The sequence below is a fragment of the Aptenodytes patagonicus genome, chromosome 2 (genome assembly GCF_965638725.1).
Source record: "Aptenodytes patagonicus chromosome 2, bAptPat1.pri.cur, whole genome shotgun sequence".
NCBI classification, from domain to species: domain Eukaryota; kingdom Metazoa; phylum Chordata; class Aves; order Sphenisciformes; family Spheniscidae; genus Aptenodytes; species Aptenodytes patagonicus.
Window position 1 is genome coordinate 64,772,763 of NC_134950.1, and position 14,857 is coordinate 64,787,619.

General features: G+C 37.9%; 1 protein-coding gene across 8 annotated transcripts in view; it reads right to left on the reverse strand.

The window, feature by feature from the left end:
* The window catches only part of NETO1 (neuropilin and tolloid like 1), a 77,361-nt gene that overhangs the window by 33,739 nt on the left and 28,765 nt on the right, over window positions 1-14,857 (reverse strand). For all 8 annotated transcript variants that reach the window (XR_012994635.1, XR_012994634.1, XM_076330070.1 and 5 more), the window contains exons 5-6: window positions 5,351-5,392; window positions 5,114-5,241 (exon numbers count right to left, since the gene is read on the reverse strand). Coding sequence is in view for 6 of the 8 variants with exons in the window: in XM_076330070.1 (XP_076186185.1) it covers window positions 5,114-5,241; window positions 5,351-5,392 (170 nt within the window). In the remaining 2 variants the exon portion in view is untranslated. The remainder of the gene's footprint in view (window positions 1-5,113; window positions 5,242-5,350; window positions 5,393-14,857) is intronic.

Here is a 14,857-nt window from a genome sequence, read left to right on the forward strand (position 1 = left end):
AGTTTAACATAGGAAAACAGTATTTTCTACTTGTTTAAATGTAATTTGTTCACCTTGTTCCAGGGATGCCATGTAAATGTGTTGGGTTTTTTTCATTCATAATATTATTTGCATTATCTGTATATTAGCAAGCTTCAGAGTTTCTTCAGAGATGGAGCTCATTTGAAGCCTGTAAAAGTGTTTCTGGCTGTTAGGTTTTTCAGTCTCTAAATTTCATTTTCCTGTCACATTTCAGGAATCACCATTCAAATGGCTCCTATTAAATTTTAGTGTACTACTTAAAACTTCTCTTCTACAGCTGATTAAGAAGCCTCCAAAAATTAGGGATATGCTAGTCTGCCAGTGCTGACAGCTTAAACTGTTTTTCTTGCAGGTCTCATCCAAGAGCACAAGTTTCCACTTCACATGTGAAAACAGAAAATGTTTTGATTTAGTCAGATTGGTTTATACAGACTTGTAGCTCTGCAATTTGATTCGCTGTGTGTTTCCTCCTAACTGTCTAGGAAGTGCGTGCGCAACAACCCAGTCTCTCTCCAGACAACATTCCATCTGAAGTCAGGCACCTGGAACCGAAAGCATCATCTCTCTATCTGGTCAGGTATATGGATACATGTTTTCCACCATGAAGACAGTGGCAAGTGATTTAGAGCCTCTACCACGTAGCAATACCCATCCTTTGTAAATATGCAAGTGTCTTGGTCCCACTTGGGCTTTTGGCTCACGCCTGGCCTCACACCTCACTGCCCCAGCCTCATGCATCGCCGAGCTGCTGCCTGGCTTGAGCTGGAGCTGGCCCCATTGCCATGGGAGAGCCCAGCCACCACCGCACCCCAGCTGCCATGACTGGGCCTGCCCGGCTCTCCTCATCGGCCATGTCCTGACCCTGTGGCCACCCCTGCCCTGGCCCCCTCCTGTGTGCTGCGCATCCCTCTCCCACTGCTCCGCAACAGCTTTGCTTGAAACAAACGTCACCGCTCATAGGCAGCTTAGGTTTAAGGATACTGCAATAATATGTCAAAACTAGATACTCGTTAATTAATCCTTTCAGTTTCTTAAGCTTTTTGTTAAGTCTTGCATCCTACAACCTGTAAAGAGATCTTCTTTGCCCAGTAGCATGCTCAGGTGGGGCAGGAGAATTAGGCATCGCTTTGCCTAACTAGCTTACAACTTCATTTTATTTCTCGTGGTGTACCTACGGCAGGTAGCCTCACTATTTGCTCAGACTAAATGTACTTCTTGCTCATTTCTCTTGAATAGATGACTTCCACTGGACAGGATTCAAATTAATGCTTGCCTATCTGTAGCTTGGTTGCTCTTTCCCGAGCTGCCCAGAGCTTCTGATTATAAGCACTGCTTATTGTTTTTTCCCAGCATCAGAACATCATCTTTGCAAATGTTTTATTACTTTTACTGTCAAATTCTGCTGTCTTTTTTTTTTTCTACAAAACCTCTCAAGGAACAAGCATGACACAATGGTACCTTGCTGGGAAAGTTACCCACCAAAGGGAGCGCTACCTGAGCACTAACATGCATTCTCTCTTCCCAGGGGACCTTGTCAAACTCTGCTGACACATCCAATATAGAAAAACGCTTGTCGTCAATATTATCCTCCAACATTTCAACCTTAACAGAAAGTGAGAAAATACTAGCATTCTTTTAATTTTCTTATTTTCTATTCATAAATAGAGATTCTTTGCTTATCCGCTGCTGCAGCCAATGATATCTCTGAAGTTTTTCAAATCCCAGTGCAATAAGCTTATCCACTTCCTCCTTTGGTGTTTGTTCTACAGTGAAGAATTTTGGGATGGGGAGGTTCCTCCAGCTTTTTACTGTTCTGGGTAGGTTGGCACATTCAGTCAGCAGCTCTTTTCTTCATTTTCTATTCTTGCTCTGATTACTGATTGAAGTCAGTTTCTACACAAAGTGCAGAAGCCCCAGTATTTCTGAACTCCAGATTCACAGCTATCTTACTCAGCAGGAACTGACTTCGAATGATTACAAGAAACACTTTGCAACCAGTCACCGTCAAATATAAGGCTCCAGGTCTGTGTATAGATTGATGACGTGGTTAAACTGCCTTCTGCTGTCTTCTGCACTTCCAGAAAGTTTCAGTTCTGCATGCATTTTCCGCATTTCTTTTTCTGTGCTATAAGGTAATCAGTGATGGCTCTATTTTAAGTGTGTGCAAGAAATTTGCTGTTCTCTGTCCCGTTCCAGCTTGCTGAGGATAGCAGCAATGTTACACCCAGACTGTCTGTTTGAAGCTCAGGCTTAGAGATCTCAAGTTCATACTCCCTGTCTGATCTCATTGCTCATACATTGAGCTCAGACTTGGCTTGAATCTGGAATTGCAAACCAAGGAAAGGACTTGCTTCTTGCTTCTGTAGACAGTTTAGATTGGATGAGCTTAAGCCAAATGAAATTGCAAGCAGTCCACATTCTGGCACAGTTTAATTAAGAAACTAAAGATGTAAAGATCTAACTCAAACGTTGTCTGAGAAACTCTGGCCTTTTAGGCATAGTTCCCAGTAACAAACTGTGCAGCCCAGAGTACAGGAACATGTGGATTTAAAGACGTCTGCTGAGTTCTTACTGTTCTTAGCAGGAGAGCCTGTTTTCATAGGTGCAAGCTGCCATAAATTAGAATGATGTCACTGAATTATTGTACTGAATATGTCATTAGTTCAAGGTTAGATAAGCACAAGGGAAGCTGACTGTAAAATATGGACAATAGAATCCAGTTCAATTGAATCAGGCCCATAAACAATCTTATCATAAATCTTACTTCATACAAGGTTTTTTTTAAAATTTTATCCACTAATTCCTTCCTTAATATCTGAAAATTTTTCAACCTGTCCCAGTATGGCGATACCATAACCATAAGTGTGTGTGCATGTGTGTACACATACACGTATACATTTGTGTGTGTATATATATATATCTGTGAAAACCACACTAAGAAAGTTCAAGTGCTAAATTGGACTTACCCCTCTAAGATGAATCTAGGCTTGAAAATTATTTTTTTTCCTAGCTTGCTGAAAAAGCTTTCAGCTCCACATGTTAGGAAACACTGAGTGATATGCTTTTATATTGCCCTATCTCTCTACCCAGAGAATTCTGTAACATGGGAGCAGCAAGATTCGTCAAGAGATGACCCAGCCCATCCCTCTGTCTAAATGTAGGATTAGTAATGTTTCTCTCATTTTTCATAGGTTGTTACCTAACCTGCACTTTAAGACTGCTAGCAATGCTGGCTGAACAAACTTCCTTAACCAACCATTCATAATCCCCTCCCTGCCGTTTGAAATTTTCTTCCCTAGTATCTAACCTGAATCTTTCTTTCAGAATGCAGGAGCATGACTTATCCTATTGACATGGACATCAGAGCATTCCTTCCTTGTTGTAAAAGCCTTTTATTATCTGCCATGCTCCTTTACAAAATCTTCTAGATGACATTAAATAACTTTCAGTGTTTCTTCAGTTTTTCTAGAATTCTCTCATCACTCTCCCTTCCAGATGCTCTTCAGCAGGTATACACTTTTTGAAATGCAACACTACTAAATGCAGATGTAGAAGTTAATGAAGAACTAAACCATCTTCAATCCTCTATTAGCAGTGGTAGTGTGGCATTCTTCTGTTACGCACTGTGTTTATGGTTATGTAGTTACACAATTTGTATTTTTACATCAGGACTGAAGTGTGGATAAATCCTACAGGTAAGTAAAGATGGGATTTCTAGCAGGACTTTGAATCATATGGAACTTTAGAGTTAGATCAAGTAAGAATATCACAATGACATTGTCTGACCAACCAAACATAAACTGAAATTAAGACCACAGGACAATTTTATCTGCTTATTTAGTTGTGCTGATTCTAATAAACACAATTCTAATTTTGTGTTTATCTGTTTTGTTTCTACTAATACCTAAGTATATAACATATGCAATAATCATTCATCAGTCCAGTCATTTCATGTCTATAGCTACTTGCTGTGGCAAAGTGGGAAACTCATCTACTTAATTGAAAACCTTTATGAATATTGAATTTATCCAAAAGTAAAAAACCCCATGAGATTAAAGTATATTCTGGAAATAATTAACCTGTAGTCTTTATGAGCCAACTATTTAACTCCTCTCCTAAATTTTCACAATAGAAAAATGCTGGTACTAATGACTTTTTCTCTTCTGGAAACCCTTCCTCCTGCTTATTCAATACCAAATGCTGGAACAGTTAGGTATATTCAGGACAGTCTGCTCTGAGATTATACAAAAAAGCCCTTATCTGTTTAAAGATGGCAGAGATTAGTGGATATATAAATTCTACATTGTAAAACCTTTCCTGTCCAATAAAAGACAGCTAGGAAAAATATAATGTGAAAATGTCTTTAACACAGTGAATGAAAGTAGCTGGGAACAGCACAAAGCTGTTCCAATTGCAAAGAGAGGAGAAACAGTAGTGTAGTCAGCAACAATTAATCCATATAATAACTGATAAGCCATGGATAAGAGAGAAACTCAAACAGAATCCAAGAAAAGAATTGTTAAATTCATTGCAGCCCTCTCCTGTTTGTTACAAAGGCATGGCTTGCTGACTGTGGTGGGAGAGAAATGAGAACACTATCTCTTTTTGTCTGTGGCTCTAAACCAAAGGAACTAAAGGTCTCATACAGAGGAACGTGAATTTACCTTGGCTCCTTTTTCACAGTTCCCAGATGAGAAACAATGATGACCTTAGGGAGCCAGCTGTGTTCCCTTAGTAGTCTCTATATTAGATATTTGAAGTACATTGAAAATTAAAGTGATAAAATTACCTCCCGCTAAAGAAAACACATTGATTCTTTAAAAATATGAGCAAAATTAAAGATGAATTTAAAAAAATTACTTATGGCACAAAAAGCACATTAAAGCTGCCCACATCATTATTTATAGAGAACGAAGGTTATTTTGGCTGAGGTGACAAATTACCCTTCCACAGCAGAAGGAAAAAAATAGTTTACAAGTTCAAGCTGTAAAGTTATTAAACAAGATCTGACTGTACTAAGAAATGCACAACATATTAGAAAAGTCAATTTCTTAAATTAAATGGCAAATCAGCAAGTGGATGAAGGACTGACCTTGGATCGGGGTGGTGCTCGGATGTACCATTTACAGTCCACTGCTTCAGTTTCAGAAGCTTTTCCTTCTTTGACAATTTGTACAGATTCCACAATTCCTTCAGGTCCTCCCATCTCAAACTCACAAACTGAATAACAAAATACCAGAAAAAATGAAACCTGAACAGCAAACAAAAATGTTTTCTACAGCAGAGTGCAAAGACCTCCAAGTTAAAAAAAAACCAACAACATACCAACCTGGCAATGGTTTCAAAACACCAAGGTCCTTAAAATCTGGATCTTAAAAATTGAGAAAAAGAAAATTAGTTTTTTCAATATCTTGGCTATAATGTCAACATGCTAAAATTTGACAATGCACTTCAGTGATATAATTATACATGTATTTCTTGGAAATGAGAAATGTTTCAAAACTATGGCAACACACTAATTATTAATGCAGAAATTATTGATACTATCATACCAAGTTCTTTTTTTTCCTGCTATGAAATCCTGCTTTTCCCTGTGTCTCTCTTTCAGAGAAGTGAGTTCAAAAATAGTTCTGCATACACTAGCAAGCAAGAACATCACATAGTTAACCACATGATATTTTAATACATCAGTCTAATGAAAGAGGATATATTTACACATCCATTCAGAATCCTTTTGCCTATTTTGCATTTTGCAGTATAACATTCAACTTAACTAGAGAAATCTAAACTTCATTCTGTGTTTATGAATACTCTGCCATCCCTACTGACAAAGAGGAGACACTTCCTTTGTCAGAAGCTGTCCTGGTTTCGGCAGGGAAAGAGTTAATTTCCTTCCTAGTAGCTGGTACAGTGCTGTGTTTTGGATTTAGGGTGAGAACAAAGTTGATAACGCACCAATGTTTTAGTTGTTGCTAGGTAGTGCTTACACTAGCCAAGGACTTTTCAGCTCCCCATGCTCTACCGACTGAGAAGGCTGGAGGTGCACAAGAAGCTGGGAGGGGGCACAGCCAGGACAGCTGACCCAAACTGGCCAAAGGGATATTCCATACCATGTGACATCATGCTCAGTGCATAAACTGGGGAAAGCTGGCCGGGGGGGCCGCTGCTGGGGGACTGGCTGGGCATCGGTCGGCGGGTGGTGAGCAATTGCATTGTGCATCACTTGCTTTGTGTATTATTATTATTATTATTATTATTATTATTATTATTACATTATTATTATTGTTGTTGTTATTATTTTATTTCCATTATTAAACTGTTTTTATCTCAACCCACAAATTTTTATCACTTGTGCTCTTCCAATTCTCTCCCCCATCCCATCAGGGCGGGGGGGAGGGGGGAAGTGAGCGAGCGGCTCTGTGGTGCTCAGTTGCCAACTGACTGAGGTTAAACCACAACAGAAGCATCCATTTGGTCTTCCTGGAATAAATACCATAAGGATTTACCATAGAATTCATTGGGCTAACAAGGTAATAAGTCTAACACATGTTCTTTTTTCGATCAGATTAACATGATTATATTTACTGTCTGAGATGCTTTGTATCATGCTTGTATAGCCAGGTATAACGTAGATGAAATTAGTTTGGTCTTAGACCTATGCTTCAATAGACAACTATCCATAGACAAATCATCATTTCATAAAATTTGGCCCAGTTTGAAGACAGTGTCCAAAACCAGAAATGTGAAAGAGGCTAAAGTATTTCAAGGGAAGATGATTTCTTCAGAATAGGCTGGTCTTGTCTGGGAGATTTTTATCACTTGCACTGCTTTTCGACCTAAAATGAATGTTCTGCACCGTTTTTTTCATTTTCAGGAGGAAAAAAAAAAAAAAGAACAAGAAAGAAATCCACTGGCCTTTACTTTTTTTCTGGAAAATTGATAGGATCTGGTCTTCTGAAATCAGTGATAAACGCTTATATACAAACACTCTGCATTAAGCTTCTCCTAAGCCACATACATAGTACCGAGGGCTCAAAAGGATTACACAAGAGGAAAACCAAGATAGAGTTTGAGCCATGTAGTCTGCTCATAGAACAGATCTTATTGTTTCAGGATTGGGTCACTGTAGAAAAAGCTATAAATAAAACAATGAAGAGAAAGTTTGGAAGTAGGAAATGTATCAAATGAAAAAAATAAAACAACCCATCACCAAAACTGCTGCACCCCTCTAGCCTTATTCAAGTCAGGACAGTAAGATTCATAACCAAATAATATCCTGAAAAAGTCTAGTGCTCTATAAGCAAGATCAGCCATTTTAACCTGAACAGTCGGAATGTGTTGACTTCAAAAATTGGAGCTGTAAAATCACTTTTTAAAATTGTCCCTCTATAACAAGGCTGCTGTTGTTCTTCCCAGTTATCTTTTACAGTTGCACAATATAAATCATGAGTAAAATACTCATGAACTTAAGGGACTGCAAATATAACTGAGCAGGCAATTAACATTGTTAAACAGTTTTATAGATCAGTAGGTAGACATGATAACCAACAACACTAAATGTAATTCACTATTTCAGTTAATGTACTTAGATGCTGATATCTAGTGCTGAAAGCAAGATTCTTAAAGGAAACCTACTTTGACTACTCATTCAAATTAACATCCAAACCATGTCTAGTGTAACCATTACATTTCTTCTTTTTGCTGAGTTTGCAAGGATCACTCTGATTTACTGAAAACACTCCACCACATTAGCAAAGTACAGAGGAGGAAAGAAGGAGAAAAAGGTCCTGGCAGGATTTCTCCCATATGAAGGACTTTTCATGTAAAGGAGTGCTAGTAGCAAGAATCCAGGCTGCAGTGTAATCTAGACCATGCAATTTGACCCACAAAACAATTCTGAAAGTATGTTCTAATTTGTTAACAATACAGTAACATTGGTAACAATGCACATAGAAGTGTACAATCCGTTAAAATTCTAGAAATATGGTAGATCTTGCTCAGTTTTGAAAAATAATCTTTTTGCAACCTTTCAACATCTCAAGAGTGATAGTGAAATAAAATCTATGACACTTGAGGTGATACATTTCATTAAACATTAAGAGTGAACCAATATTATTACAATAAAAACAACTATCTGTAAATAAGGTATTATCAGAGATGATGAAAATCCAACAATGTTTAAGAATATTTACGCAGCAAATGTTTGTTTTTCAAGTAGTCTTACCATTAAACAGACTATACTTTAGCAGCTCTTCTGTATGTAATTCAATCAAAATGTTACTATCAGTCTGGCTGAGTCAGAACCCTTTTAATGATATCTAAACACTGACTGGCTAGATCTTCCGATAGACAGATAGTCCTGATGAAAATCATGTTCCCATTAGGAAAACCTCCCAAGACAGGAAAATTTTGCTGTGAAAAATAAGATTGATCACCTATAATGAGAGAGAAAAATAGGAGGCAATAGGCCTTGAGGGGAATGAAATACACGTAAATTTTTTTATGGGGATCTCCTTAATGGGAAAATGAAGTATGTAAAGAGAAAACCAGGAGTTTTCATAAGAAATGCGAAAATGTGTAAAGGTTATATAAATGGAAGACCTTGCCTCCAAAAGAAGTTCTGTGGCTCTTTCCTGAAGCATTGAATGTCTCTTTTAAAACCAACCAAACCCAACAAAATAAAGGTTATCCAGAGATTTCCTTTGGTGATATATTACAACCTATTCCACAGATAATAGTTTCCTGCAATGTTTAGTTTGTATAAGCTTTTCTGTAAAGTCTCTGTGAAGCACAGAATTACATTTGAAAATTCTTATGAGATACAAAAATCTGTGTCAGATTATTTAGTTACTGGCAAACAAGCAGAATGAGAAACTTCAGAGTGGCCCAAGGAGAACATGACGATAATCTGTAATTTCCTTAACTAGTAAAAAAATGCAGTGGATGAGCAGACAGTGAGGTAGACTGGAAACTGGCTGAACAACCAGGCCCATGATGGTGGTGATCAGCAGCACAAAGTCTAGTTGGAGGCCAGTAATGAGTGGTGTACCCAAGGGATCAATACTGGGTCCGATCCTGTTTAACATCTTCATTAATGATCTGGATGATGAGGCAGAGTGTAACCTCAGTAAGTTTGTTGATGACACAAAACTGGGAGGAGTGGCTGATACACCAGAGGGTCATGCTGCCATTCAGAGAGGCCTCAACACACTGGAGAAATGGGTTAACAGGAACCTTATGAAGTTCAGCAAGGGGAAGTGCAAATAACTTCACCTGGGGAGGAATAACCCCATGCACCACTATACGCTGGGTCCACCCAGCTGGAAAGCAGCTTTGCAGAAGAGGACCTGGGGGTCCCGGTGGACACAAAGTTGAACATGAGCCAATAATGTATCCTTGCAGCAAATAAGGCCACCAGTATCCTGGGCTGCATTAGGAGGAGTGTTGCCAACAGGTTGGGGGAGGTGATCCTTCCCCTCTACTCAGCACTGGTAAGGCCACACCTGGAGTGCTGTGTCCAGTTCTGAGCTCCCCAATACAAAAGCGATATGGAGCTACTGGAGACAGTCCAGCAAAGGGTCATAAAGCTGATTAAGGGACTGAAGCATCTCTCATATGAGGAAAGGATGAGAGAGATGGGACTGTTCAGCCTGGAGAAGAGAAGGGTCAGAGGTGATCTTACCAATGTGTATAAATACTTGAATGGAGGGTGCAAAGAGGATGGAGCCAGGCTTTTTTCAGTGGTATCCAGTGACAGAACAAGAGGCAATGGGCACACACTGAAACACAGGAGGTTCTGTCTGAACATCAGGAAACACTTTTCCACTGTGAGGGTAACTGAGCACTGGCACAGGTTGCCCAGAGAGGTTGTGGAGTCTCCATCCCTGGAGATATTCAGAAGCTGTATAGGCATCATCCTGGGCAAGTGGCTCTAGATGACCCTGCTTGAAAAGGGGGTTGGACAAGATGACCTCCAGAAGTCCCTTCTAACCCCCGCCATTTTGTGATCCTGTGGTTCTGTAATAACTAAACAACAGAATTGGCTAATACTGAAATAACTAGTTGAAAGACAAATCTAAGGTAATAACAGAGGTTAGACAAATCTCCATCACAATGCAGACTTGTTTTGGTGGAATTTGCTTTGAGTCATGGCAACATATATATCCAACCTGGAGAAATCTGTAATATTTAGGACTGGTTTCAAATGGATCCACTAGGTCTTCATGGGAACCTCTGAAGGTTTTGGATGCTGGCTCTGGGATCTGTTCTATACCTGGCCCATGGAAACCGTGCTACATTTCTTTATTTTTAGTTTCACTGTTAAAATGCAAAAAGTCTGGTTTTTTTTAAGCAGCTGGCAAGCATGGAATTTAAATGCAAAAACAAGAGGACAATTGTAATGAGTTAGGGCACCTGATTGCTCAAAAATCTTATGAAACAAAGAAAATTGTAAAGAAAAAAGGGATTGTAGGTTAACGGGATTAACTCTTCAAAAAGTATGTAAATTATTTTATTTACAAGTAAATTACTTTATTTACAAGTAAACTGCAGCATCTTAAGTGGTTGCCCAGCTGTAGCATATCCACACAGAAACATATTTACCCACCCATGCATATATGTATGCATGCACTCTCTCACTCTAAGTCACTTGCACAGAAAGTGAAATTGTTTAAAAGTCTATTACTTGAGTGATTTCTGTAAGAGACAGGTAGATAGATTCTAACAGAAACTGGGAAAATGCATAAAGTTCAAACTAATTACTAGCAACAACATATTCTGCTGGTAAGTATTATTACAAATCTATTTTAAAAGATCAAATTTTGAATAAAAAAACCCACAGTTATCAAAACTGTTCAACTTGTCTTCAAGACAGATTTCGCAAGGCTTTTAAAAGTAATTTTAAGTCATACAGAAAAACTACAGGTTTTTTTTTTTCTTACAAATGCACAGATTTGTGAGTAAACCTCACATTTTATTCATTAGTTTCTGTAGCTTTTCATCTAAAGATCATTTTGACACTTTCTTACACTGTCAATGTCAAAACTGTTGCTTGTACTGATAGAAATAATAGATATCTCACTCTTGGAAGTCAAATTATTTAAGTCAACAGATGTTTCAGTATCTCTTTTAAAAAATGGAAGATTGAGCTGGTATGTTCCTTAGCACATCTGGATTAGAATATACTTAATTACCCAGAATTTTTTATATCTGAAGTACAGTATATACAGTGAAGAATATGAGCAATTACTGTACAGTCAGAAGTCAAGATGAAGGAGATGTGTACCACAAAATCCTGGTGCAGATATGAGACCTGATTGTGATTAATTTTTGAGGTATTTTGCTTTCTTTTCTTCTATAAATGAGAAATGAAGGAATTATTTGATCAAACTATACACTACAAAGGACTGATGTTTGAAACATAAAGGAGTTTTTGCTGTTTGTGAATACAAACCCCTCCTTTTTAATGGATATATACACAAATATGTAGAAACCGTATTTCTTAATGATAAATAGGGAAACTGTCCATTTTTACTCATTGAACAGACAGCTGTAGATACCTTTTTTTCATTTTCCTGTCTTTGAATGACTTGAAATAGGCATTCAACTTCTATCTATCAATATTTAAGAAATTTTAACACATGCACGTGGTTCTCTGCCACAGAACTTATTAGAGACCTGATTTTACATGTAAATACTCATGGAAAAGTAAAGAGAATTGCACTATTCAGCAAGCCACCAGTTATTTATTTTCAAATTTATGAAGTCAGGCTCTTTTACAATGATTTCTGGGAGCCTAAACCAGTCCTGCCCTCTTGAGGGGTGAAATATAATTTTCTGTAAAAGCAGAGCTTGCAGAACTCAGTACAGAACAGCAGGGTTATTCTAAGGTATTTTATGTGGTTGCCTCCTAGTATTTGATGATACAGTAAAAATACTGGAAGATGATGACCGAAAGATTTTAAAAGCATAAAAATCTGTTCGAAGAATCACTAAAGCAATTCTAAAACAGAAAAAAATTTCTATAAGTAAACATTTTTTGTGAGGTGTACACACAAAGGGGACTTAGCTGTTCTGCTGGGAAGAGTAAAGGAAAAGTACTAAGTAAAGTACTAAGCAAAAAAAACACTAAGAGAAATAGATGTACAAAAATACAAAAATTATTTTCTTGTTAGCCAAAAATGAAATTTGTTCTGATTAATTTTTTCAGCTCTGTAGTCTTGTTGAAACTTCCATATATATGTCTATATCTGTATTAAAGATACCAAAGGATCTTCAAAGAAAGCCTATAGTTTGCTAGACACCCTGAAAAACAGTTCTATAATAATTATAGCTGGCAATAGTATGTGCTATATTTGTTCTTTGTTTTCTATGTTCTTTCTTTTAAGAATAATATTGTGAGCAAGGGCAGCTATTTTGGAGGCCACATATTTATAACCTAAAACAATGTTTCTCAAATTTTTCACTCCTTAGCACAGTCATGAAAGAACTCAAAGGTGGTAAGTGCAAATGTAGAAGTGAATATGACTATTGCTATTTCACCTTGAAGTTCTACCTACTATTAGATCAGCAAGAAGTCATATGAAGACAAATAAGCCAAAAAAAGCTTTGTACTCTGGAGAAGTTTGAGAAACTCTGGTTTTGAAGATGTAACTCCCTAAGGAGACATTACTTTGTCTTGCTTTTGGTGATCTGACTCACAGTAAAGTACACTAAAGCTGCTATTTGTCTTAGGAAGAAATTTTGTAAATGAATGCTACGAGCAGTAGGTGAAGTAAAATCATATTTAGAAAAATACAGTCAACCTGCTCTAGTTACTTTAACCACATTTCTTATATTGTTGAAATAACACAAACTGCCACCCAGAAGTTTGATTTCTAAATATTTTTTTTTTTTTTTACTTTTTTCTTTTGTCACATTTACTAATCTCAGCTCATACTCACAACCAAAGTATCTTTATAGTGTAATTAATATATTATACTGATTTACAAACTGCACAGCTATGGTGACCTCATTAAGATGAGATACACTGCAAATGTTAGCAATAGCTGGACATTTGTATACCAAAAGTTAATATTTGTTTCTTTAACATCTATTTGGAAATGAAAAGACAGTATCATCAGAAAAAAGAAAATCTTTTTCTTGCTAAGATTGGTCAAACTGAGCAGACAAGAAGTGCCTGAATGAACTCCACTGGAACAGACCACATGATTACAGAGGTTTCACCTAGATATCTCTTTCATGCACACAATGGCAGGCTTTGAGATCTTAGCCTGCTTGCCTCCCTTGTCTACTCTGTAAACTGTTTAGAGCAGGTTCTTTCTCCAGTGTAAATTTTGTATGGGTGGGAACCACGTTAGAAGGTAAAAGGACTCATGAGGGCATGGGTCTCATCCTCAGACGGTGTTTGGACTATTTGATATGTGCACCTAAATCCCAGAAGTGAGAAGTGTTTCTTGGAACTGACCTAGTGAGAAAAGAGAGCAAGCATGGGCAACAATGTCATACTCAGGCTGCTGAGTGGAAAGAGGAAGTCTGGGAGCCTTGATGATATGTGTGGGATTATTTGGCAGATCATTTTTATTATGTTAAATATTTACACTAGCAGCTGAGTGCTCCAATTAGGCATCATATTCCCCTTATGCAGTACACTGTGTATGGAAACACATGGAAAAATGATACTATGACGAATATTTCAGGGACCGCATATACCTTTATCTGACAGTTGCCCAGAAACATGTGAAACAAGACTGAATGAGCTCAGGAGCCCACTTGATCTGAGCAATGCAGCCTTGCTGCGACAGTGCAGCTGACGACCACCAGGACTGACTATCAGTCAAGGGCAGCACCTTGTATGCATCTTCCCAAGATAATATCCCAGTGGCTTCCACTGACTAATGGTTTCTGAACTTGACTAGGAAGAAAGATGTGCAACATAAAAGTGCTATGGAGCTTTTCCTGAATGTTGTTGAATACTAAGTATGGGCTAGTCGTGCAATTTCAGCACAATACTACTAAGGCTTGGGATTTGTCTCATTGATTTATTATAGACGACTGCTAGCCCAGCCCAAGGAAATAACACTTTAAGTTCATGGCAGAAGTATAGGGAAAAATGATCCAGAGGGTTTAGCCACAACTGGTTGCTAGGCATTACTTCTTCAGACTGAATCAATTTATACACGGTTATTGCTTTGCTACCATCGAGTGCTAAATCTGCATATCCTTTTCAGAGAGGCCATTCATGCTGTATCAGTCCATAGAGTGGATTTCCCAGGACAGAGAGAACTTATGGGAATAACTTGGTCATATAAAGTAACTTCTGTTATTTTATCATAGGAGAAATGCTTTCTCCTAGTTTTACCTCAGAACATTCAACAGAATGAATACATTCACTGCAATGTTCCCAATTCTTTTGAAGAGCTACGTCTTTTTCAGCTGTTATAATCAACCGAATATATTACTTGTGCTACTTCCAATAGTACTGAATAACCTGTAGTTGACCGCACATTAAGACACATTTCCAACACAAACAGAAATGTCAGCATAGTGTTTACACCTACTAACATTCCTCTGCTGCAGCTGGTCACGCCAGCTATGGCATATATGCTATTGGCATCTTTCTGAAGATAACTGCATCTCACATGAGAAACTCAAATATCTCCTCTAGTTTCCACATGTGAATAGTTCACTGTCCACTTTAACAAGAGATTTCTTGCAGTCTGCAAATATTTTTTTCTTACAGCCTAGCAACGCACCAGGTGGACTTTTGCTAAAGTGAATAACCGTGTACGAGAGCACTGGAAGGGAACTTAGTTGTGTTTGTAAAAACAACTGATTG